At 47.2% G+C, this 23219-nt stretch overlaps 2 protein-coding genes across 3 annotated transcripts in view; both read right to left on the bottom strand.

Annotated features, from left to right (window-relative positions):
- The window catches only part of YPEL2 (yippee like 2), a 55277-nt gene extending 53137 nt beyond the window's left edge, over nucleotides 1–2140 (bottom strand). Inside the window, exon 1 of one of the 2 annotated variants that reach the window (XR_014558476.1) lies at nucleotides 1999–2140. The gene's annotated coding sequence lies outside the window, so the exon portion shown is untranslated. The remainder of the gene's footprint in view (nucleotides 1–1998) is intronic. The other variant, XM_083715327.1, reaches the window with a different exon arrangement.
- Nucleotides 2141–12816: 10676 nt separating this feature from the next.
- GDPD1 (glycerophosphodiester phosphodiesterase domain containing 1) overlaps nucleotides 12817–23219 on the bottom strand; it is a 32589-nt gene continuing 22186 nt past the window's right edge. Inside the window, exons 4-10 of the mRNA XM_083715262.1 lie at nucleotides 22636–22681; nucleotides 22226–22344; nucleotides 21863–21952; nucleotides 20992–21125; nucleotides 19791–19850; nucleotides 16694–16745; nucleotides 12817–14863 (exon numbers count right to left, since the gene is read on the bottom strand). Coding sequence (XP_083571388.1) covers nucleotides 14717–14863; nucleotides 16694–16745; nucleotides 19791–19850; nucleotides 20992–21125; nucleotides 21863–21952; nucleotides 22226–22344; nucleotides 22636–22681 — 648 coding nt within the window. The 3' untranslated portion in view covers nucleotides 12817–14716. The remainder of the gene's footprint in view (nucleotides 14864–16693; nucleotides 16746–19790; nucleotides 19851–20991; nucleotides 21126–21862; nucleotides 21953–22225; nucleotides 22345–22635; nucleotides 22682–23219) is intronic.

The raw sequence follows: 23219 nt of genomic DNA on the forward strand, positions 1-23219 counted from the left end.
TCAATATAGTGCCTTTGTGTCTGTGCAGAGTGCCCTGCCAAGGAAATAAGTCTTCAGTCAGTTCCCGCCCCCGCACATTAGGACACACGTCTTGCAAAAGGCACTTCTGTCCTTCCGGAAACCAAACACACACAAACCAGGTGCCAATCCACCGACAAGAAACTTTGTTCCAAATACAGAGATCTGTTCCAGGGTTTTGGATCTGGGAAACAGCCAGGAGTTCTGGCCAAACTGGCCACGCCACACACTGGCTCCCCTGCTCAGTCTTCCACATGTGTAAAATGGGCATAAGAGCAACCTGATACTTGATGGGTCTGTGGCAAAAGGAGAAAGAAAGCAAGGGCTGAAATGTTGCAAGATGTTGCAGAGATTGAAACGTATTTAAAACACTGTTGCGGCTTAATGCTGCGACAGATTATTCCGCCCTAAATGCATTCCCTAGACAGTTTTGTAATCGTGGAAATTATAAATGGGGAAATAGGTACGCAGCCATAATTGTGAACAGCTCACCCCACAAGCTACAGAGAGAGAGAGAGAGAGAGAGACTTTCTGAAAAGCAGCCTCACTCCGGGTTCTCGGGACTCTGGTATATTGTGAAAAGGGGCACTCAATTGCACCCTCTCCAAATCCTTTTTCGAATTTCACAGTACCATTGATAAATCAAGCCCTGGAGATTGACGCAAACCGGAATCAAAACAGAGAAAGCCAGCTCTCTGCCCAGGCTCCGCATTGATTCCACGTTGACCTGTGGAAAAGCTTAAACAGCAGCAAATAAACCATTTCAAAACCTGGGGGAAAATGAAGGGGGGGAGAGCTGATAGATCTAGGCTTCCTTCAGTAAAAATGCTGCACCTCTAAACACAGGGATGCAGTCAACTACCTTTTACTCGGAGTAGACCTATTTAAATTAATGGGGCCGTTTATACCCGGGCCTTCACCCTAAAGGTCCTTACAACAATCGAAGCACAACGTTAAAATCAGTTAACAGCAACTTATTATCACGTAAATAAGTTGGGTCTCAAACACATGCGCCTCAAGCGGAAGAGGTTCAGCCGCGGACCATTGTAGTCAATGGACCTACTCTTAGCAGATCCAGTACTGGCTGCAACACACAGTTACGAGGAATGGCATCCAGCGAAGTTCTACTCGAGAGTAGACCCATTGGAATTAATGGGTCTGTAAGAGCCACGCTCGTTTTATTTCAATGGGTCCATCCCAGTACGCCTGACGCGGGGCACAACCCATGGGAGTGCAAGCTCCACCGGCGTCCAGGGGGGCTTGCTTCCGAGTAGACTCGCCTGCCATTGCATTGTGCCTACAGAATGGGGGTTCCCCCCCAACCCAGCTTCCCAATTCAAAAAGTGGGCAGGAGAGGAAATAAATGAAATGAAAACAAGCAGGAATCCAGGGAGCCCTAGAGATGCTCTTTTTGGGGGGAGAGTCGGGACAGAGAGAGAGAGGGAGAGGGAGGAGGAGGAGAGCGGCAGGAGATTAAAAGCGTAATAACGCCGGGTATTAAGTAGTGACCCTTGGCGAGGCTGGAACACAGCTCCAGACAGGGCCGTCACGTCTCCTGCGGTTCGCTCGGCGCGCGCCATCCCCAGCTTCCCAGGCGATTTGGCCTCTGGGCGCCGATCCAGCCCCCGATCTCCCTCCTGGAGTGAGTGGCGGAGGGGGGGGGAGGGACGGCGGCGGCGGGAAAGAGTCGGATCTGGCCAGAAGGATCGCCCTCCACACCCGCTTTCCCAAAATAATCCCGGGATCCCGGAGTTGTTCTTCATTACGCACGGCGGCGGTTGTTTTCCTTCTGCGCCCCGCACCGTGCGTAATTTAGAACTCCGGGATCCCTGGATTTCCAAGTGCTTGGCGCGCCTCCACTCCCCGACCACCCCGCTTTCTGGAGGTTGGATCCCCGCAATATATATATATATAAACCACATTTTGATATTATAAAAAAGCAGCAGCACACAGATCGATGGGGACCAATTCTGCACTCACCCGCACCTGCCCGGCGCTGGAGCCTCTCCAGCCTCCCGCAACGCAAGCGGCGCGCAGAAGGAGCAGGGCCCCCCTGGAGAGATCCAGCCTCCTCCAGCTCTGCAGCTCCCTCCCCTTTCCCCGAAGGCGCCCCTGATTTCCAACCCCCGCTGGCGAACCCCCCTCCCCTATATAAAGGGCAGGCGAGGGCCCTCCCCCTGCTCCTCTGATGGCCACCCAAGCCAGCCAATAGGCGCGCCCTGGCACCTAGCAACACCCAGCCGGTTGGCTGCCGGCGGCCGCAGCCCCCTTTTTTCCGAGGGGCCAATGGGAAGCGGCAGCGGGTTGGGTTCCCGGGGCTGTCCCCCCCCCAGCTCGGAGGAAGAGGGAGCTGAGAGGCGCAGACAACAGCTGGGCGGCCAGGCAGCCAATGGCAAGCGCGGAGGCCCCGCCAGCATGGGAGGTGGGAGGGAAGATAACAAACCGAACGCAGCGCGCCTTAAAGGGGCCGCGGGGTGCAGCATCCCGAGCCAAGGCGGAGGAGCGGGGAATGGGCTTCCTCGGGAGCAAGCCCCGTTCACCTCCATGGGGCTTGCTCCCAGGTAACGGCTTGGAATCGTGCGAGGCGCGGGTGTCCCAAGTTGCCGATCTGCAGTCTTATGGCTAATGTTGTTTAGTCGTGTCCGACCCTTCGTGACCCCATGGACCCCTATGGCTATTACTCAGAAGTAAATTGCATTGGATTTGTTGTTGTTGAGTCGTTTAGTCGTGTCCGACTTTTCGTGACCCCCTGGACCCGAGCACGCCAGGCACTCCTGTCTTCCACTGCCTCCCGCAGTTTGGTCAAACTCATGCTGGTAGCTTCGAGAACACTGTCCAACCATCTCGTCGTCCCCTTCTCCTTGTGCCCTCCATCTTTCCCAACATCAGGGTCTTTTCCAGGGAGTCTTCTCTTCTCATGAGGTGGCCAATGTATTGGAGCCTCAGCTTCAGGATCTGTCCTTCCAGTGAGCACTCAGGGCTGATTTCCTTCAGAATGGAGAGGTTTGCTTTTCTTGCAGTCCATGGGACTCTCAAGAGTCTCCTCCAGCACCATAATTCAAAAGCATCCATTCTTTGGCAATCAGCCTTCTTTATGGTCCAGCTCTCACTTCCATACATCACTACTGGGAATACCATAGCTTTAACTATAGGGACCTATGATGGCAAGGTGATGTCTATTACTCAGAAGTAAATTGCATTGGATTAAATGGTGCTTATTTCCACCACCCCAGTTAATTGGGTTTAGGATTGTAGGCTTGGCCAGGAGATAAGAATCAGGAGAATTCCGCTTGCCGATTGTTTACTGCAAAACAAGAACAACAAACCCCAAAGAGTCTTGTGGCACGTTGAAGGAGCACACATTTGTTATTCTGGCCCAAAGTGTGCTGAACTAGAGTCTACTTCATCCCCATATATGGCGGTGATTCTCAGTTACAGGGGTGTATACACACACTCACACTCACATGTTCATAGCAGTAGAAGGAGAGATGTATGCATTGGGCTCAGAGGAAAACAGAAATGCCAGAAACGCAGGTAGTGACCATTCAGATTAGAGCTACAATGCAGGCAGGATAAGCACAGAGACTCTTTAGGGAAGCAGTTGATAGGCTATGAAACTAACCGACTTGGTAGTGCTGAGTGAATTTACAACTGCAAACCATTGTCTCTATTAAGTCCCAAATGATGTCTCCAGTATTTGCAATGTAGCAGCTTCACTCGTGAGCCTTCCTTTGAAATTCCATCCTTTAAGCCTGGCCATTCTAACATCAGTGGGGAATGCCCTGACACCTTGAAATGTGCTGCTACTCCTTTCTGAATGCTGCCATTTCTGAGGTCAGATTTGTGTCCTTTTATTCTTTTGCTTAGGACAGCTTTCCCAAACCTTCCATATGTTGTGGCTTACAGCCTCCATCATTCTTGACCATTGGCCATGCTGACTGGGGCTGATGCAGGTTATGACCAGTTGTTGGGAATCCCAGGTGGGCAGAGTGCCTAGTTCAGTCCCTGGCACCTCCAGGTAGGACTCGGAATGCCCCCTGCCTGAAACACTGCGGAGCTGCTGCTGCCAGTCAGTGTAAACAATACTGAGCTCTGTGGACCAGTTGTTTGGCTCAGAAGAAGGCAGTTTCCTCTGTTTCTGGCCTCCCTCTTCTAGCAATAACATCACCTCCAGGGGAGAGGAGAGAAAGAAAAACAGGCCCTCTCCAGCTCACCTTCCAGAAGGGTCTCCAGCTATTAGCTCCTATGGCAACAAATCACTTGTGCCCAGCCAACTCTTTAGTTATGCAAAGGTTCCAACAAAAGAGAATGTCCCAGACTATCTGTGTGCCACACTGTTTGACATGAGACACTAGCTTGACCATAAAATAATAAAATACAATAAAATAAAACTATCCTCTTCTGCAGACTCAAACTTTACACAGCTGTAAAATCCACAGGGTTTGAAGAGACCCCCAGCCCAACCCCAATCCTAGAACAATTTGAATTGCATCATTTGAACTTACTTGTTAAGGTTGTGGGAGTCAGAATTGCGCTTGGCTTAACCAAAGGAGGAATGACAGCCAAGACGAGTGCAGAGAGAATAAACCTACATCAGCACAGCCAGACGCCTTCCTCTGCCCCAACTGCAACAAAACATGTCTCTCCCGCATCGGTTTCTACAGCCACAGCAGGCACTGTAACTCTCCAACAGTTTGACTTTGCCCCCCCAAGATGCACTTCTCCACTGTCTCCCAAGACAGAAGGATGCCAACACAACAACGTTTAGAGGTTCCATGATCAACAGCTATAGTCGTACCTTGGAAGTCAAATGGAATCCGTTCAGGAAGTCCATTCGACTTCCAAAATGTTTGGAAACCAAGGCGTGGCTTCCGATTGGCTGCAGGGATCTCCTGCAGCCAATCAGAAGGTGCAGAAGCTGCACCTGACGTTCAGGTTCCAAAGAACCTTCGCAAACCGGAACGTTTGCAATGTTCAGGAGCCAAAACGCTCGACTCTCAAGGCGTTCGGCCTCCAAGGTACGACTGTACTAGACATGATGACTATTCCCTGCCTCCAGAGTTGGCAGAAGCCGTGATGCTTCTGAATACCAGTTGCTGGAAAATGCGAGGCAGGCAGTGGGGAGAGCGCTCTTGGGCTGCAGTCCCTCTTGAGGTTTCCCAAGTGTCTGGTTGGCTACTGTAAAATCAGGATGCTCAATTAGCTGGGCCTTTGGCCTGATACAGCAAGCTGTTCTTACGTGCTGTGCAACTCAAAATGAGCCATCCAGCTCAGCCTATGACACTAGCATCCCGAATCTGGATAATTATACTCCCCTCTCACTGGCCTTGAGACTTGCGATTCCTTGCAGATCACCTCCGAACCCAAAACAGCAATTCACCAGCAACAGCATAACAGGTGTCACGAGAGAAGTTTATAAAATTATGCATGGCATGAAGAAAGTGGGCAGAGAAAGGTTTTTCTCCCTTGCTCATAAGACTAGAAGACTGTTTGGAAACTTAGGACAAATAAAAGGAAGTCCTGGCTCTGCCAATAAGGGTTCTAGCGCCACCTAGTGTTGGGCTCCTTGCTTTCCGCCCTACCAGACCCTATAGGCATCACAGCTACCCACCAAGTACAAGGCTTCACGCATCTGACGAACAGGACTCTAGTCCACAAAGGCGATGCCATAAATAAGTCTGTTGGACTGAAGAATGGATAAGTAAGATAATGTGACTATGCAGAACTGGAAAAATTAACAGCAAAACTAAGAGGATCTAACGGCAAGGGTTTTATGGAAGAATGGATGCCTTTTTTAGACTATTTAAAGAAATATTATAGTAGGATGAACTCATGAGCAGGATTTGAGCTATGAGTGACAGAAATGATTAGATTATAATATTGTGGTTATGATTTAATAGATAGAAGACAGGGTGCAGCAAAAGAGGAGAAACTCTATGGAAAACGGGGTGGGAAGTCGACAAAGAGAAAAGATGAAATTGTGTATTTATTGTGTATGTTGAAAATTAATAAAACATAATGGGGGAAAAATGAAATGAAATGAATCTGTTGGACTTTGCAGGTCGCGCAAGACTTTTATCTTTCTTACTGTGTTGGAGTTTGACCAGGCTCCTGCTGTTTCAAGTCTGCTGTTTCCAACCCCTGCTAGACAGATACTTTTAACATTTCATTTTTATGCTGTTTTAAAAATTTATAGCCCTTTATCTTTGTCAAAACAAAACCTTGAGACTGATGGGTGTTTAGCATGCAATAACGGCAAGGCAGTAAAGACAGCAGAAGAGAAATAATTGAGCACATCACACACAGCCTTTGTCTAACTAGCACCTTCCAGATGTTATTGGACTCCAACTCCCATCAGCCCTGATCACCATGACTAGTGGTTAGGGATGATGGGAGCTGGAGTCCGGTGACATCTGGAGGGCCAATGGTTCACCAGCCCTGGTCTACACCGCCTGGCAGAAGTTCTTGCAGGATTTCAGGCAGGGGTTTCTCCCAGCCCTACCTGGAAGTGCCTGGGATTGAACCCAGGACCAGCTTCAGGCAGCCAGTGCCGCCCCCCCCCACCGTTTTAAAACAGCTCTGATCATAGTTTGTGCAGCAAATGAATGAAGGGATCGCATTGCACACATGACCAACGGACAGCTCCCTTTGTGCCCAAGATTCTTTGGGTGCTGGAAGAAGCAGGATCATCTAGGCAAGGTTTCCATGCAGAGAAAGACAATGAGGCAGAGAGAGGGGCCTGGCTCTTGTTTTATATACAGCCCCCCCCCAGTCGAACGCTCTGGAAACACCGGGGGGGGGGGGGCTGGAGGCAGGCAGGGGAGGCTTTGAAAGGGAGCAGAATGCAATGGAAGATGGTTTTCCCTTCAGAGAGGGGAGGGGAAACAGGTTTTAAACTGCTTTATCTTATGATTGAGCTTAACTATTTTTTAAAATTTCAAATAGCTTTTTTTATTTATAACTTTTTTTCCCTTTTGGAAATGGCATACAGGGTTTTTGTGCAATCAGACAGTATATGAATTTTATGAAATAAATAAAACACACAAGCTTGATTGATTGCATTGCATTTATATCCCACCTTTTTCCCAAGGAGCTCAGAGTGACGAGAACATGGTTCTTCTTCCCCTCCTCATTTAACCCCCTGTGATGTAGGTTGTTTTTGTTGTTATTATGTATTTTGTGTTTTTTATACAGTGATTTTTATGTTGTGAGAGCTGCAGGTATAGTGCGGTTAAATGAATGAATGACAGAGGGATGGACAAATCTGTCCATTTCAGTTTCTGACTTTTCTAATCTGCTGTTCCCAGTTTGCTCCATTTGTGTGTTGTTGTTTTTTAATTGTGGGACATTTTTTTTTTTAATCAGCACTTTCTCCTTCTATATACATTTTTTTAATGCAGCACACTCCTAGAGCAATGCATTTTAAATGTCATTTTCACTGTTCTTTCCCTCCCTTTTAAGCACCTTCCCCCAAATATGCATGTTTTTGGTGGGAGAACCGCATTGTAAAATTTGGAGAACTAGGCATTTCAAAAAAAGAATAGCAGTGTTTCGGTTCCAATCCTGTTCTGGAACGTGCCCTTTAGGTGAGGGGCTGGTTGCATCAAAATGTGGACTGAACCAAACTTTTCCCCCATCCTTAAGCACACAAACACACACACTATTTCTAGTCGATCAGGTTTTGGAACCAGTAACCTGTTTCCCTTGCTTATCAGAGGTGAAAGGGTGAGTGTACACACCAGTGACTTCTGAGCCAGGGGTGGTTAAGGTGGTGATTTAAAGTCACAGTTGGACTACAGCTCCCATCATCCCTGACCATTGGCTGAGCTAGCCAGGGCTGATGGGATGAGGAGTCCAACAGCAGCAGAAGGGTCACAGGGTACTCTTTAGATTTAGACCCTGGAGAGGCACTGCTGCTCAGTGTCAACAGTAGTGAGTTAGATGGACAAATGCTTTGAGTCAGCTGGGGAAACCCAGCCAGATGGGCAGGGTATAAATACTATCATCATCCTCATCAACATGACAATCCAGTTTCCTGAGAGTTCTGTCTCCAGCCTGAACTAAAGGTAAAGGTAAAGGGACCCCTGACCATTAGGTCCAGTCGTGGCCGACTCTGGGGTTGCGGCACTCATCTCGCTTTATTGGCTGAGGGAGCCGGCGTACAGCTTCTGGGTCATGTGGCCAGCATGACTAAGCCGCTTCTGGCAAACCAGAGCAGCACATGGAAACACCGTTTACTTTCCCGCCGGAGCGGTACCCATTTATCTACTTGCACTTTGACATGCTTTAGAACTGCTAGGTGGGCAGGAGCAGGGACCAAGCAACGGGAGCTCACCCCGTCGCGGAGATTTAAACTGCTGACCTTCTGATCAGCAAGTCCTAGGCTCTGTGGTTTAACCCACAGCGCCACCCGCTTCCCAGCCTGAACTAAACTGGCTTGCAAATGAAACCCCAAAGGTTTGGCGGGGAAAACATAGCTCCGCGATTCACATTCTACTTTGAACCCTATTTTAAAAATAAATTCTAAAAAATAAATTTTAAAAATAAAGGATGGCAAAGGCAATGCAGACACAGATGCATTTATTATGTGATGTTGTGCCATGCCACCACACCTGGAAGTGAATGATTTGAAATGCATAATTGTGATAAGAGTTGTGTAGGAAGATCCAGCTGGATCAGGCCAATGACTCATCTAGTCCAGCATCCTGTTCTCACAGTGGCCAGCCAGATACTTGTGGTAAACCAGCAAGCGGGACTTGAACACAGGAGCACTCTCCCCATTGTGGCTTCCAGCTACTGGTATTCAGAAGCATTGATTTGGTGGCAGAGCAGGGCCATTGTGGCTAGCAGACACCGATAGCCCCTTTCTCTACGAATTTGTCTAATCCTCTTGTGAAGCCATCCAAGTTGGTGGCCGTCACTGCTTCCTGTGGACGTGAGTTCTGCAGTTTAACTTTGTGCCGGGTGAAGAAGTATGCAATGAAAATTAAGGGCAAAGAGCAAGCCACATTGAGGGAAAGGTCTAGCTGATCTCTTTCAGCTTCTGCCTTCTGGAAGAAGGTAAAAAGGTAAAGGAACCCCTGACCATTAGCTCTAGTCGTGGCCAACTCTGGGGTTGCAGCGCTCATCTCGCTTTATTGGCCAAGGGAGCCGGCGTACAGCTTCCGGGTCATGTGGCCAGCATGACTAAGCCGCTGCTGGCGAACCAGAGCAGCACACGGAAACGCCGTATTCCTTCCCGCCGGAGCAGTACCTATTTATCTACTTGCACTTTGATGTGCTTTTGAACTGCTAGGTTGGCAGGAGCAGGGACCGAGCAACGGGAGCTCATCCCGTGATGGGGATTCGAGCCGCCGACCTTGTGACCGGCAAGTCCTAGGCTCTGTGGTTTAACCCACAGCGCCACCCATGCCCCCCTGGACCTGGACCTGGAAGAAGGTACAGGGTTATAAAGACTAGGACTAGCCACCTGAGAAACAGTTTCTATCCAAATGTGATTTTGGTTTTAAAAGCAGTGCAAGGTAGTCTCTATGGGAATATATTATATTTAATTATGGGATATCAGAGTTTTTAGGGGGTTGACCAGGCTGGGATAGCAGGCTTGTTGGTTTTTGAATGTAGATTTTTTTCAATTTCGTTGTTCTGTATGGGACAATGACAATAAATATTATTGTATTGTATCGTATCATAGCCAAATGCCATTAGGTAACCTCTCAAAATGAAGGGGCCGCTTCCCTGAGATCTCGCCACCTGCCCACCAGCAAGTAACCTTTTTAAATATCGCTGTCAGTAGATTGGAGGGGGTTCAGCAGCCTGGACTGCCAATGCCACTTGAGCTACCGGAGATCTAACACCACAGTTCAGAACACTGGCCCAGCTCCCAGGATATGCTAGATCATTTGCTTTCCCCAAATCTGTTGGCTCTTCAAAGTTTGCAAGCACAACGGAACGTGCCAGCGAAGCAAGAAAGAACACATCTAATGCATCAACATTTCAGCTAGCCTGAGAAGGAATTCCCAGGAAAAACCACATGTTGTAACAACGGGAAAGCAGCCAACCAGCACCAACTGGCAGATGGCTTGTTTGGACAATTCAACCCCACCCTGCATGAATGTCAGACTGAGCTAGATAGTAATCTTGCTGGTGCTCCCCCATTTGGGTACCCAGCCCAGCTAATCCTGACAACCGTTGAGATTTACCAAAGGCTTTTTGAATGGACAGTTGTGCATGTATCATCTCTGCCAGGCATACGACGACCCTGCAAAGCCGCATCAGTGTCATCCTCACTGGGAATCATCTCCTGTTGGAGATGACCATTGATCTACCTAACTCAAATGTTGCCATCACTGGCTGGCAGCAGCTTTCCAGGGAGTTTTTCCTAGCCTTACCTGGAGGTGCTGGGGGTTGAGCCCCGGAACTTCTGCATTGGTTCTGCCACTCACCTGGGCTGGACAAACATTCCCCCCACCACGGCTGAGGCTGCATGTGTGTCTGTACTCTGCACAAAGAAGCTTACTGCATCTTGCAGCACCCCTCCGTCAACAAGGCATGAGACATCACAGATAAGGGGAGATGTTTCGTCTTGATACCTGGAACGCAGCTTAGGACTTCTTATCCAGGAAAGGGGAGAAAACAAGAATAGCTTCATGCATGCAACCCTCTGAGCCTAAGAAGTGTAGACTAAAATCTCTTATTTCTGCATTGATCCAATTACAGTTTATTGGGAGAGGGGGTCTTCAGGCCAGGGGTATCAAATGCTGCCCTCTGGGTCTGGCCCTCAGAACTCTCTCCAGAACACCCACCCTCACCTGACCTGCTTTGCACCTTCTCTTGAGTGTTTGCCTGGCTGAGATGCGTCTTTGAACTCTGGTCCTATCTTCTGCTTTTCTGGATGGGGGAGCCAGAGAGCTGTGTGGGTGTTTGTTTGCATGCAGAAACCAGTCTGCTGAAGAAGAGGAAAATTCACGTTTGTTGGGTCACTCACTCTTGCCTCTGGTCTTGTGGCACCTGGAAGCTTTCTTTGCCTTGTGAAATTTAATTCCAAGCAGGCCTTACAGAGAATCTGCTTCTGCTGTAATCTCTTTATATTAACCTTCCTTCTGCATGTTTCCCCAGGGAGAAGAACAAGCACACATCTTGGAAGACCATAGCCCCGCAGAAAAGGCCTCCGGAAAAATTGGGATAATGTTGTTTCAACTTTTCTTGTAAAAGTATCCTGGAGGCTTTTTAAAATGAAAACAAAAAAACTTTGGCATCCTGCTATTCTACCTTTTAAAATTGTCAGAAATCTCAAGGCATATGTTAAAGCCCACCCACTTAAACCATTAAAAAAAATGTGGCAAAAAGTAGCAGGATTTCTGGAGAGGCTGGAGGAGCATCTTTGGTTTCAAACAACATCAGCCCGCTGCATTGCAGATCCTGCATCATTCACAGGCCAGAGAGAGAGAGAGAGAAATACTCTCAGCTGAATTAATTCTAATGCACAAGACTATTAGAGAGTAAAGGAGAAAACGCTGAGTTACTGTGACCCCTGGTGGCAGAGAGAGGTACCACAGCTTAAATAAACATGGCCCAGGATGTGCAAAGCCAGGGAAAATATTCACCTTCAGAGTGGAAAGGAAGTAGCTGTGTCTTTCTAGTGGCATTAGGGCAAGATGACTCAAAGGTTTGAAGGGTGTGTATGTGTAGCACAGTTCAGAGCAACCTGTTGGTTTGAAGCATTAAACCACAGCCTGTGGAGGCCGAGTTATGAGAAACAGGGCTCGTTCCATCAGCTTTGGCTATCCCTGAAATATGAAAGCTGGCCATTATAACAACTGTTTTAAAAATCGGTGCCCAAGTTTCCCCTCCCCCCTCTCCCTCCCTCTCCCCTAGTGTGCAATTTATTTACTTATTAAGCTTGAAAGCTTGAATCCACATTGGCAGAGTGCAGCTGAGGAAGCAAAGAATACCCTGCTGATAAATAAAACTATCTCAGAATGTATGCGGCTACCAATTTTGGGGGAATTCCACATTTTGGTGAATTCAGACTAACAATCTGTAACAGAAATGTCCCTCGCATAGAAGTACGACCAGACTGTACTGCTTTGTTTGATTCTGGCTGAGGAGTCAAGTGGAATTGAAATGACACTTTTTCTTTTGATTCAATTCATAAAAGCTTTCTTCCCAGTGCTGTTTGGCGCCCGGTGGGACCGGTAGGGCAGAAGTCGGGGAGACTCCTTGCCGAGTTCCACGAAGGCAACACTGAGACTTGGAAGAGTTGACAGCGACAGTGCCGCTCCGTTACTGTAAGAAAGGCAGGCAGACAGATGAGGAGGGGCTGGGCTGAGGGTAGACTGAGGTTGGTGGGGCTCATTCGCCCTAATAGGTGACATCCGCTGCCAAGAAGTGAGCATGAGAGTACATGGAGGGTTTACAGAGTAGCATAAGCAAGCACATGCTCTCTGCCCCAAGGAACTGAGCAAGGATAACGTGCCATGTGGGGCTGGAAGAGGGGAAGGCAACAGAGCTGAGGCAGCAACGGGCTTTCGGTCAAGAATGTCTACATATGTCTGCGATTCCCTCCCTAGGCAAGTGCTTCATGGCAGGGTAGCAGGCAGGCAAGAACCAGCACGTTCACTGGAAGAGGTGACGCGAACGAGATCTGAAGTGGAATTAAAATGCTTTCAAGAGCCAGGCCACCAAGGTGCACAGGCATGGCTGGTTTGCAATAGCAGAGCGGTGGTGGAGCGCCCTTTCAACCATTTTCAGGTTAATGAAGGAAACCGTTTCATCACAGACATGGCTCAGAGAGGTGCGTTTTCTTTCTTTTTTTTAATTCGCTGATCCAGAGACCGCTACGTCCCTCACAGTACAGTTTAAGCTAAATTTAGGAGAGGCGACACAGAAGTCTACTTCGGAATATACATGCTACAGTTTCAACTCTTACACTTTAAAGGCCTTTTAAAGTCACAGTTTGTATCAAATCCCTCCAAAGAATTCAGGGTGGTCTACAGTGCCATTGTTTTTCTTTAAAAAATACCCTGTTATCCTCATAACTGCCCTGTGAGGTAGGTTAGGCTGAGAGATTGTGACTGCTCTAAACTATCCCAGCTATTTTTTATTTTAATCAAGCGGATATTTGAACCTAGGTCTATGTCTTGAACTGCACTGGTTTTCCATACCTTTCTTCTGTGGCTTGCCACCCCCTTATATTTAAAACTTATTGACTTATTTTAAAGTAAACGTGATGCTATTTTCTCCAGGTGTCAGTAGGTTAGAAGACATCCTTCTGCATGGGAGTTGAGACCAGCTCAGTTAACCAAAGTGCACTTGCAGAGGTGAAGTTAAGACCTTTCCTTGCACCCAGCACTTGCTCCAGGAATTCTTAAACCAGACCTCTCCTGGGGAGGCAACAGTGTTCCAACAGTGGGTGTAGAGACCTCTTTCTACATATGCCAGTCAATTAGAGAGGCTTTGTTTTGGGAATTTCAGCCTCTTGGTTCAAAATGCGGCATGTGCTACTAGGCTTATGACTATCGAGGCCGGCGAGCCTGGAATCTACAAGAACGGTAGCTTCTACATTCTGAATTCAGGCCAGGTGGGAAAAAAGGTTGCAGCTTTTGATACCATCAGCCCCTGAAAAGGGATGTCGCATCTTACTGTTATATGTCTTCTGCTCCCACTCAGAGTCAATGACTGCAGTGCGAGCCCTTCCCAAAAAATGCTTCAGGCTAAAAAAAACATGGCAGTACGTACAACAAACTGGCCAAGACATCCCTACATTGATACAAACAGCACTATTGCTAGTTTTAGGGTTCGCTGTTGGACACACACACACACACACACACACACACACACACACCATAAAAGAAGGCTAACTTTCATGAGTTATGCTAGAGGACTACTGGCCGTCATGAGTTCCCTGGCCAAGATTTGCTGTGGCCAGGTAGCCTGCTCAAGAGGCAGGAATGGTGCATGGAGCAAACAGTGTCTGCCGTCAAACAGCGCTTGAAGCAGCCTACCGGATTTGGGTGGTGGGGGAGTAGACATCGGGGAACAGTTCATCACCCCCTCTTCAAAGCTGTCCTCAGCAAATAAAACATGGATGTCAGACAGGGGCTTTTAGCAGAGAGAAAGGTCCAGCTTGTCCGTTTTTCCAGCTCTTGCTTCTTTTCCACTTTCTGCCTCACTAAGAAAATGTGACAATTACGGCCGCATCGGCCAAGCCACTAAGAACATTTTACACAGAGTAGGCAACAAAGTAAAATTACTGTTATTATTATTATTTTTAAAAAAGTGTCCGGCTGGAATGTTTTCCATGTGCAAACTTGGTGGAATCTGAGCTAGCAACGAATACGGTTAAGTTACACCTACCGCCTCTAGGAATCGCCCTGTCGGCAGGTTGCTTCCTAGAGACGTCTCGTCGGACCCAGGTACAACGCCCGCCCATCAAGCTATGTACATAACAACTATGCCGCTTACATTTTAAAATAAATATAGCTGTGTGCAATCTCTAAGAGGTGTAATGACTTAAGAATGAGGTAATAAAACCCAGCTGCATCTACGTCTCATTGTCGGGTGAGCGCATGTCACTGAGAAGTTCAGGCAGGAGGGTGCCGGTGTGTCGGGCGGGGGGGGGGGTGCTGCTGCTGCTGCTCCTCCTTGGCTTGGCGCTGTCCGGGGATCGTGTACTCTCCCCCCTTCCTCTTTGCAAGAACTACCCTTCCTTGTCTTTCTGCTGCCCAGGCGTGTAGGTGTGCAAAAAGTTCTTCAGCTTCGTGGGGTAATCCGTCATCACGCCCGTCGCGCCCAAATCGAACGCTCGCTGGTACTCTTCGTCTTCGTTGAGGACCCAGATATACACCTGGAGGGAGAGAAGGCACACAATGGATGTGTGACTGATAATGCCTCCCAATACAACTTTTGCGTATGGCTGTTTTTGGCTAAGTCGCAGGGGTCAGCAAACTTTTTCAGCAGGGGGCTGGTCCACTGTCCCTCAGACCTTGGGGGGGGGGCGGACTAGATTTAAAAATATATATATATGAAAGAATTCCTGTGCCTCACAAATAACTCAGAGATGCATTTTAAATAAAAGCACACATTCTACTCATGTAAAAACACCAGGCAGGCCCCACAAATAACCCAGAGATGCTTTTTAAATAAAAGGACACATTCTACTCATGTAAAAACACGCTGATTCCTGGACCATCCACGGGCCAGATTTAGGAGGCGATTGGTCCGGATCCGGCCCCTAATTTGCCTATCCATGGGCTAAGGCCACAACTGAAACTGAACCTAAGCAGGAATGCTGGCATTTGCTAACATGCATCCTTCATTAGTCTGGTCACCCACTTTTCAATTTTTATTTAACAGAATTCGTATACTGCCTGATTGTAAACCTCTAAGTGGTTCTCTCTCCTCTCTTTCTTTCTTTCTCTCTCTCTCACACACACACCCCAATAAAAGACAGCGGAAAAGGAGCATTAAAAACAACTCAAATATAGTTAACATTTATAATAAGGTACAAACAAAGAGAACTGCTTTCTGCTGAGCCAGCCCTATGTTCCAACTACTTCAGTATTGTCCACACTGAGTTGATGCAGCTCTCCTGGGAGGCGACATTTCCTAGCCCCAAGCTGGGGAATAAAAAAAGCATGTTGATTTCTACAAGCTTCTTTCCCCTTGCCCTCAGCTTTTGGGTGGGGAGGGAGGGAAGAAGAAGAAAGACCGGAGGATCAAGACAAGAGCATGAAGCATAAAGCTTGTCCAGAGGTGAGAAGGTCAAGCAACGCTGCCCATCCACGTTTCCCGTAAGCTGAAAAACAACAGCCAGCCCTGCTGTCATGAGGACTAGAAGCATGATCTCCAGTGTACAGGCATGCTCCGTGGTGGCTGTGCATACAGGCTGATCAAAGCTAGTATAATGTGAGCTGGAAGTCACTTGCTTAGGTACTAGGTCAGTCAGAAGGAGTTAAGTATTTTTTGGCACCAGATAAGTCACTTTCGAAGCATCAGAAAAAGGATGTTCATACTGGCTTTCCTTAGAATCCCAGAAAGCAGGGGTGGAAGATTTCTGGCCAGCAGAGATCAATTTTTGGGCCTGCCAGGCCATGTCCCCCATGCCTACCTGCTTGTGAAATCATCTGATGGGTGGGAAAGTGGGGTTAAATCCTGCATCAGCTGTGCACCTATAACAGGGAATAGGGGTGCACAGCCAAACTGAACAGGACTCAACTTCTGCCTATCAGCTGATGAGCAGGGGTTAAATTGTGCTCAGTTTGGCAGGATTCCATGCAGACCAGACCCAGTAAGGAAGGGGTTCGCACAGAATCTCCTGCTAAAATGGGAGAAAAAAACTTCCACTTAGCAGCACTTTGCAAGGTGCTTTGAAGTTCCAATGTGACATCAAGTGACTGACAGGTGGAGGGCACCACCCAGCTGTCAAATTCAGCCCTCAAGGCTGATCCCGATATGGATCTGGCCCAAGGAGGCAAAAGGCTCCCCACCCTGGCTACAGGTTGAACGGAGGTGGGAGTCAATGTAGCACTTGAGTGAACTATGTGGGATCCCACTTAACACATGCCAAGTTCTTTAATGTGTTGTTTACATCACACTTTTCTGAGGTTAGTTGGAGATGGGAACAGAACAGAGCAGCTCCCACACAAAATTTCAGAAGATCTGTGTTACACCGTACCTGAATTCCTCGAGCAGTGAGGTGGTCAAATAATGCTTTCCTCATTAACAATCTGCAACAACAGGATAGTAAGATCATTGACATGTCTATCAAAGGTGTGATATATACATATATACATATACATACATATATACATATACATATACATGCAGGTTTTGGTGTCCTCGGGTGTCTTCCCGTGTAAAAGTTGGGGTGTCTAGGCGACGTTTCGACGAGGTCTCACTCGTCATCTTCAGGCTGGTGCTTTCGGCTTCTTGTTACTGGAACAGAGCGGGATCTCAATGTTTGAGTTCCTATAAATACTGTAGAGGGGGTGTGGTGTCTAGCCTCCAATGTTCTGGGCAGAGAGGAAGTTCCCAGGCTAGTGTGCCTTTTCTTCTTTTGTTCCTTAATTACTTGAGAGATACCTTGAGTGATTTCTTGAGTGATATCCTGAGTACCACTTAGGTGGGTCATTAGGTGTGGATTAGTTGCTAAAGTCTTTGTGTCTTGACCTCTTGAACTTTGTGAAGAGTTTTCCTGAGAAGATGGCTGTATTGCACTTAGTTGTGCTTTGGCTTGGCTTCGTGTATAGGGGCGAGCTGTGGTTTTGTGGCTTGTGTCAGCCAGATCTGTGTAGGGATTGCAGGGGGGTGCAGCAGATCCCTACACAGATCTGGCTGACACAAGCCACAAAACCACAGCTCGCCCCTATACACGAAGCCAAGCCAAAGCACAACTAAGTGCAATACAGCCATCTTCTCAGGAAAACTCTTCACAAAGTTCAAGAGGTCAAGACACAAAGACTTTAGCAACTAATCCACACCTAATGACCCACCTAAGTGGTACTCAGGATATCACTCAAGAAATCACTCAAGGTATCTCTCAAGTAATTAAGGAACAAAAGAAGAAAAGGCACACTAGCCTGGGAACTTCCTCTCTGCCCAGAACATTGGAGGCTAGACACCACACCCCCTCTACAGTATTTATAGGAACTCAAACATTGAGATCCCGCTCTGTTCCAGTAACAAGAAGCCGAAAGCACCAGCCTGAAGATGACGAGTGAGACCTCGTCGAAACGTCGCCTAGACACCCCAACTTTTACACGGGAAGACACCCGAGGACACCAAAACCTGCATTCCTGTACCCGTGAAAATCTACGAAAGCAAATACATATACATATATATATATACACACACACACACACACACACACACACACACACAGTGGTACCTCGGGTTACATATGCTTCAGGTTACATACGTTTCAGGTTACACACTCCGCTAACCCAGAAATAGTGCTTCAGGTTAAAAACTTTGCTTCAGGATGAGAACAGAAATCGTGCTCCAGTGGCACAGCGGCAGCAGCAGGAAGCCCCATTAGCTAAAATGGTGCTTCAGGTTAAGAACAGTTTCAGGTTAAGAACAGACCTCCGGAACGAATTAAGTACTTAACCCAAGGTACCAGTGTGTGTGTGTGTGTAGCTATACCTCCCTTTCCACTTAACTAGCACTCCAGGCATCCGACAAATTAATGCAAAACAAGCTGCACTTAGACGTGTGGTTTATTGTGTTAGTTTTACTGGTTATTACGCTAGCACTTCTGTCATGTCTTCTAACGTTCCTTTCACACTGAGGCACCTGTTGAGTTATGGAATTGTGGCTCTTTGATTGATAAAATTGCCACATTCTGCTAAATTTTAAACGGCGGGAGAGAACTGCATGCTGGAATTGCATGCAGCCGGAATACTGCTCCAAATGTCAGCATGTAAAATTACAACATGAATTCTCAAGTTTATGAGGTTGCAAACAGACACCCCCCCCCGAAAATTAATACAGAAATGAGTGCCAAGCCTCCGCTAGATTCCACTAGATTTCCTGAAGCGCTTTTTTCAATGTGTGAAAGATCACATAGAAGGTAGAAATTGACCAGTAAGGAAACACTGGGAAGACGGAATAAAGTGTTGTCTGAACGCAGCCATAATCTGATGATTTTAAAAGTATGGGTAAACAGGATGGGCTGTATTTTCTACCAGGCCTCAGGGGTGTTTAAGCCCAGCTTTGTCTTCTCTGACTGGGAGAGGTTTATCAGGCAAAGCAACATCTTTCTCACACCTGCTTCCTGATCCTTCTAAGTGGGTGGAACTGAGATTCTCTGCCTGGGAAACATGTCCTCTGCCTCAGGGCAGCCACAGAGGCATGTCCTCTGCCTCATGCCACAGGGGCATATCCTGCTGATAATGTACAAAGTGCTGCTTTGGGGAGGAGCCAAAACTCAAAGCAGCACTTTGTACATTATCAGCAGGATATGCCCCTGTGGCATGTCTGGCTGTGCCTGCTAACCGGGAGGTGGGAAGGCTAGAGCAACGAACAGGCAACCTCCTTGGGAAAGGAGGGGCCAGGTAATTCTACAGCACCTCAGAGGAAGCCAAGATGCAGCAAAAAGAAAGAATAACCCACCAGTGGAGGCTAGTTGGAGGGAGGCACTGAAACATTCCAAGGTGGGTGTTCTGGGCTCACGGGAGACTTGAATATACCTAATGCCTAATATGAGCTCCAGCACCGAGGGCCTTCTGGTGGTTCCCTTATTGCGAGAAGCAAAGCTACAGGGAACCAGGCAGAGGGCCTTCTCGGTAGTGGCACCCACCCTGTGGAACACCCTCCCAGCAGATGTCAAAGAGATAAACAACTACCTGACATTCAGAAGACATCTGAAGGCAGCCCTGTTCAGGGAAATTTTTAATGTGTGACATTTTAATGTCTTTTTAATCTTTGTTGGAAGCTGCCCAGAGTGGCTGGGGAAACAAATAATAAAATTATATTATATTATATTATATTATATTATATTATATTATATTATATTATATTATATTATATTATATTATATAGCAAAGAGCCTGACCATTTGGGCTATAGAGCTGTGGATCTAGGAAGCACTGGGAATCCCAAACAGCAAGAGTAGTGTGATCAGGGGAAGAGTTGGAGATAACGTTTGAAAACAGGTCCTAAGAGGTGTTACTCCTTTTGAAGCACTGCATTCGGGGAGAGGGGTGAGGCTTCTGCTCTAGAGGAGAATGATGGCACTATGGCAAAGGGCTGAGGAGGAAAGGTAGCCTTACGCGTCAGTAAGCCATATGGTAAACCGTTGGCTCCTTGAGATCTTCTCTGATTCTTTCAACCTAAGAAGAGAAGAGAAGAACTCGTGTTTACAGGACTGCCATTTTAATACATGCTGTTAGCAACTGGGAAAACAGAAAAGGGATCACTGAGTGTAGCACATATATCGAGCTGGTTGGGCTTTAATGCCAAGCGGCTGGAAGGTGCACTCAGAGCCTGAGAAAGGCCACAAGGCCCTGTTGCAACACAGTTTCAACATGAAAAATGTAGGAAATTGGAATGCAAGCACCACCCTTTCAAAAACATACAGAGAAGCCTGTATCCCTTTTACTACCATCCCTGCTGGTGCAAGGAGCCCACCCACAGCCCTATATGGTTTTCTAGCCCTTCTCTCAGAAGTCAAGGGTGGATGAATGGGATTTCCCCCCAAAAGCTGGGGGCAAACCTTTGTGTCCAGCTTCTTGCCCCTTCTGTGCTTAGCAAGAAATTAGCTTATGCAGAGTAATAGAAGAGTTTGGATTTGGATTTGATATCCCACTTTATCACTACTCTAAGGAGTCTCAAAGTGGCTAACAATCTCCTTTTCCCCTCCTCCCCCACAACAAACACTCTGTGAGGTGAGTGAGGTGAGAGATTTCAGAGAAGTGTGACTGGACCAAGGTCACCCAGCAGCTGCATGTGGAGGAGCGGAGACGTGAACCCGGTTCCCCAGATTACGAGTCCACCGCTCTCAACCACTACACCACACTGGCTAGTAATGCAGTTCATTACTTTATGTAACTCGTAAGCAAATATAGGCCTTTAAACAGTTTAGAAGTAGAAAAACTAAATTACTCAAGCATTAAGAACTGAATGGTGTAATTCTGTAAAAGCAACAGAAATAAATGTGCTTGATTTATGCACCGATCATAAGAATTCAGCATTTCTTTTTCTTATTAAAGAAAAAAGCAACCAAAGACTTCTGAGTGACACCATAGAACAAGGGTAGGAATTTCATAAAATTCCTCTTACTTGCCTTTTCTCTAAACTAAAAAGTCCTAAACTCCACAACCTTTTCTTCAGAGTAGGCAACACTGGCCTAGAGAAGACAAATCATTTGACTTGTTTTAAGGCAGCTTCCTTCTGTTTTTGCGAGAGCTTTGAGGAACCAGGTGAGCTTCGCTCCGCTGTGCTGCTAACACCACCGCAAAACAAGCAACTTACTTGAGAATGATGGAAGGCATAGGAATCTCCAAGAACTCCTCCAGGATGGGAAAGAAAGGCAGGAGGCCAGTATAGAACAGGCTGAGGAGGAGCAGGACACGTCGCAAGCAGAAGAGGATAGGGATGTGGGCATTCTGGAGAAATAGAAAGTGAGAGATAAAATAAGGCACAAACACAGCAGGTTTAATGCACAACTAAGGCCAGTACAAGGACGCAGGTGGCGCTGTGGGTTAAACCACAGAGCCTAGGACTTGCCGATCAGAAGGTTGGTGGTTCGAATCCCCGTGACGGGGAGAGCTCCCGTTGCTCGGTCCCTGCTCCTGCCAACCTAGCAGTTCGAAAGCATGTCAAAGTGCATGTAGATAAATAGGTAGCGCTCCAGCCGGAAGGTAAATGGCATTTCCATGCGCTGCTTTGGTTCGCCAGAAGCGGCTTAGTCCTGCTGGCCACATGACCCGGAAGCTGTACACTGGCTCCCTCGGCCAATAAAGCGAGATGAGCGCCGCAACCCCAGAGTCGGTCACAACTGGACCTAATGGTCAGGGGTCCCTTTACCTTTAAGGCCAGTACGTTAGGTGCATTTACAACCCAGCCTTTACCACACAGCCCCAAGGTGGGGGACATGTATAGTATTAAAAGTTGCTAGAGCGTCTGAGCAGGAGTCCTAGTTTTAAATCCCCTTTCAGCCACAGATTTCAGTGGGCGATCTTGGGGCACTCACAATCTCTCTCAGCCCACCCTACCTCACAGGGTTGTTGTGAGGATAAAATGCAAGGATGGGGAGGAATAACTCTGTACGTGGCCCTGAGGAAGGACAGGAGAAAAGCGTTGACAGGAGAAAATTTATCAGGATGGAATGCTGGCCGCTTACCTCTTTGTGACACTTTTCAACTATCTCATGACTGACGTTGCCCCAAACCGTCAGATGTTCTCGCTTGTAAAGGCTCACCAACTCTGAGACCTGAGATCAATATGAACACAGAGGGGCTGCTGTTTTTTTGTCTGTGGCAGTTACACAATGGGGCAGAGTTTCTTTAATGTTATTTCTGAGTCCTCAAGTCATTGTATTATTTCTCTAGATCAGGGTTTTCCCAAACTTGGGTCTCCAGCTGTTACTGGACTACAACTCCCATCATCCCTAGCTAGCAGGACCAGTGGTCAGTCAATGTTCTCCCAGTTTGATGAAATATAAAAATGGGCTTTTGAGAGGAACCAGACTGGTGTGGGGTCTCACCTTTTTAATCAGTACGTCATTGTTCACCTTGATGTCTATGTTGACAGGAGTGTGGGGGAAGTCCTCAAATACCTCTTTCAGGAGAGGGATGCGCTTGTCTTCACCTTCGCAATGGCACTCTGATGGACACAAGCAGAATTTGGTTGCTGCTGGGGACACTCACCAGCTGCCATCATTTGTAATGGGGAGAGCTAGAGTTGTTTCACATGTTACATGGCAACAAAGCTGATTTGGTGCTGGGTTAACATATGAAGCTGCTGTCACACCACTAGGTCCACCCAGCTCAGAACTGCCTACACTGGTTGGCAGCAACTTCCAATGACAGAAAGCTCAGGATACAGAAAGCCAACAATGCCATGAGCAACAACAAAAAGAACATTTCAAAAGTGGTAAGGTCTTCCAAATATTACCTTTCTGGAATGTTACATCCAATCTGCAGAGGTACGGTGGGAGTTCCTTTAAATAAATAAATAAATAAATAAATAAGACATGGATGCGTTAACTCCACACAGATGCCGATTTACACAAACTGATCGAGCATCATCATCATCATCATCATCATCGAGAGACAGCCTTGTTTCAGCCTCTCAGACCTTACACATCAGGTGCTCTGGAAAGAAATATCTAGGGAAGAGTTATCTGAAATATCTTTTTAAGTCACAGGAACAAGAGTAATCTTTGCAGAGAAAGAACATTTGGTCTTATTGTGAAAGAAGTAAATAATAATAATAAAAATAAATACAATTTTATTTATATCCTGCCCTCCCCAGCTGAAGCCGGGCTCAGAGCGGCTAACAACAATAAAAGTAACACAGCATTATAAAATCAATTCATTCTAAAATCAGTTCAAAATCAAATTAATGGCAACCATTGGGCTAGAGTTATGTGAAGATTACCAAAGGAGGGGGTCAGACTGTGCCTTGGCCAAAGGCCTGGTGGAACAGCTCTGTCTTGTAGGCCCTGCGGAAAGATGTCAAGTCCCGCAGGGCCCTAG

The sequence above is a fragment of the Podarcis gaigeae genome (genome assembly GCF_964106915.1).
Source record: "Podarcis gaigeae genome assembly, chromosome: 15".
Taxonomy (NCBI): domain Eukaryota; kingdom Metazoa; phylum Chordata; class Lepidosauria; order Squamata; family Lacertidae; genus Podarcis; species Podarcis gaigeae.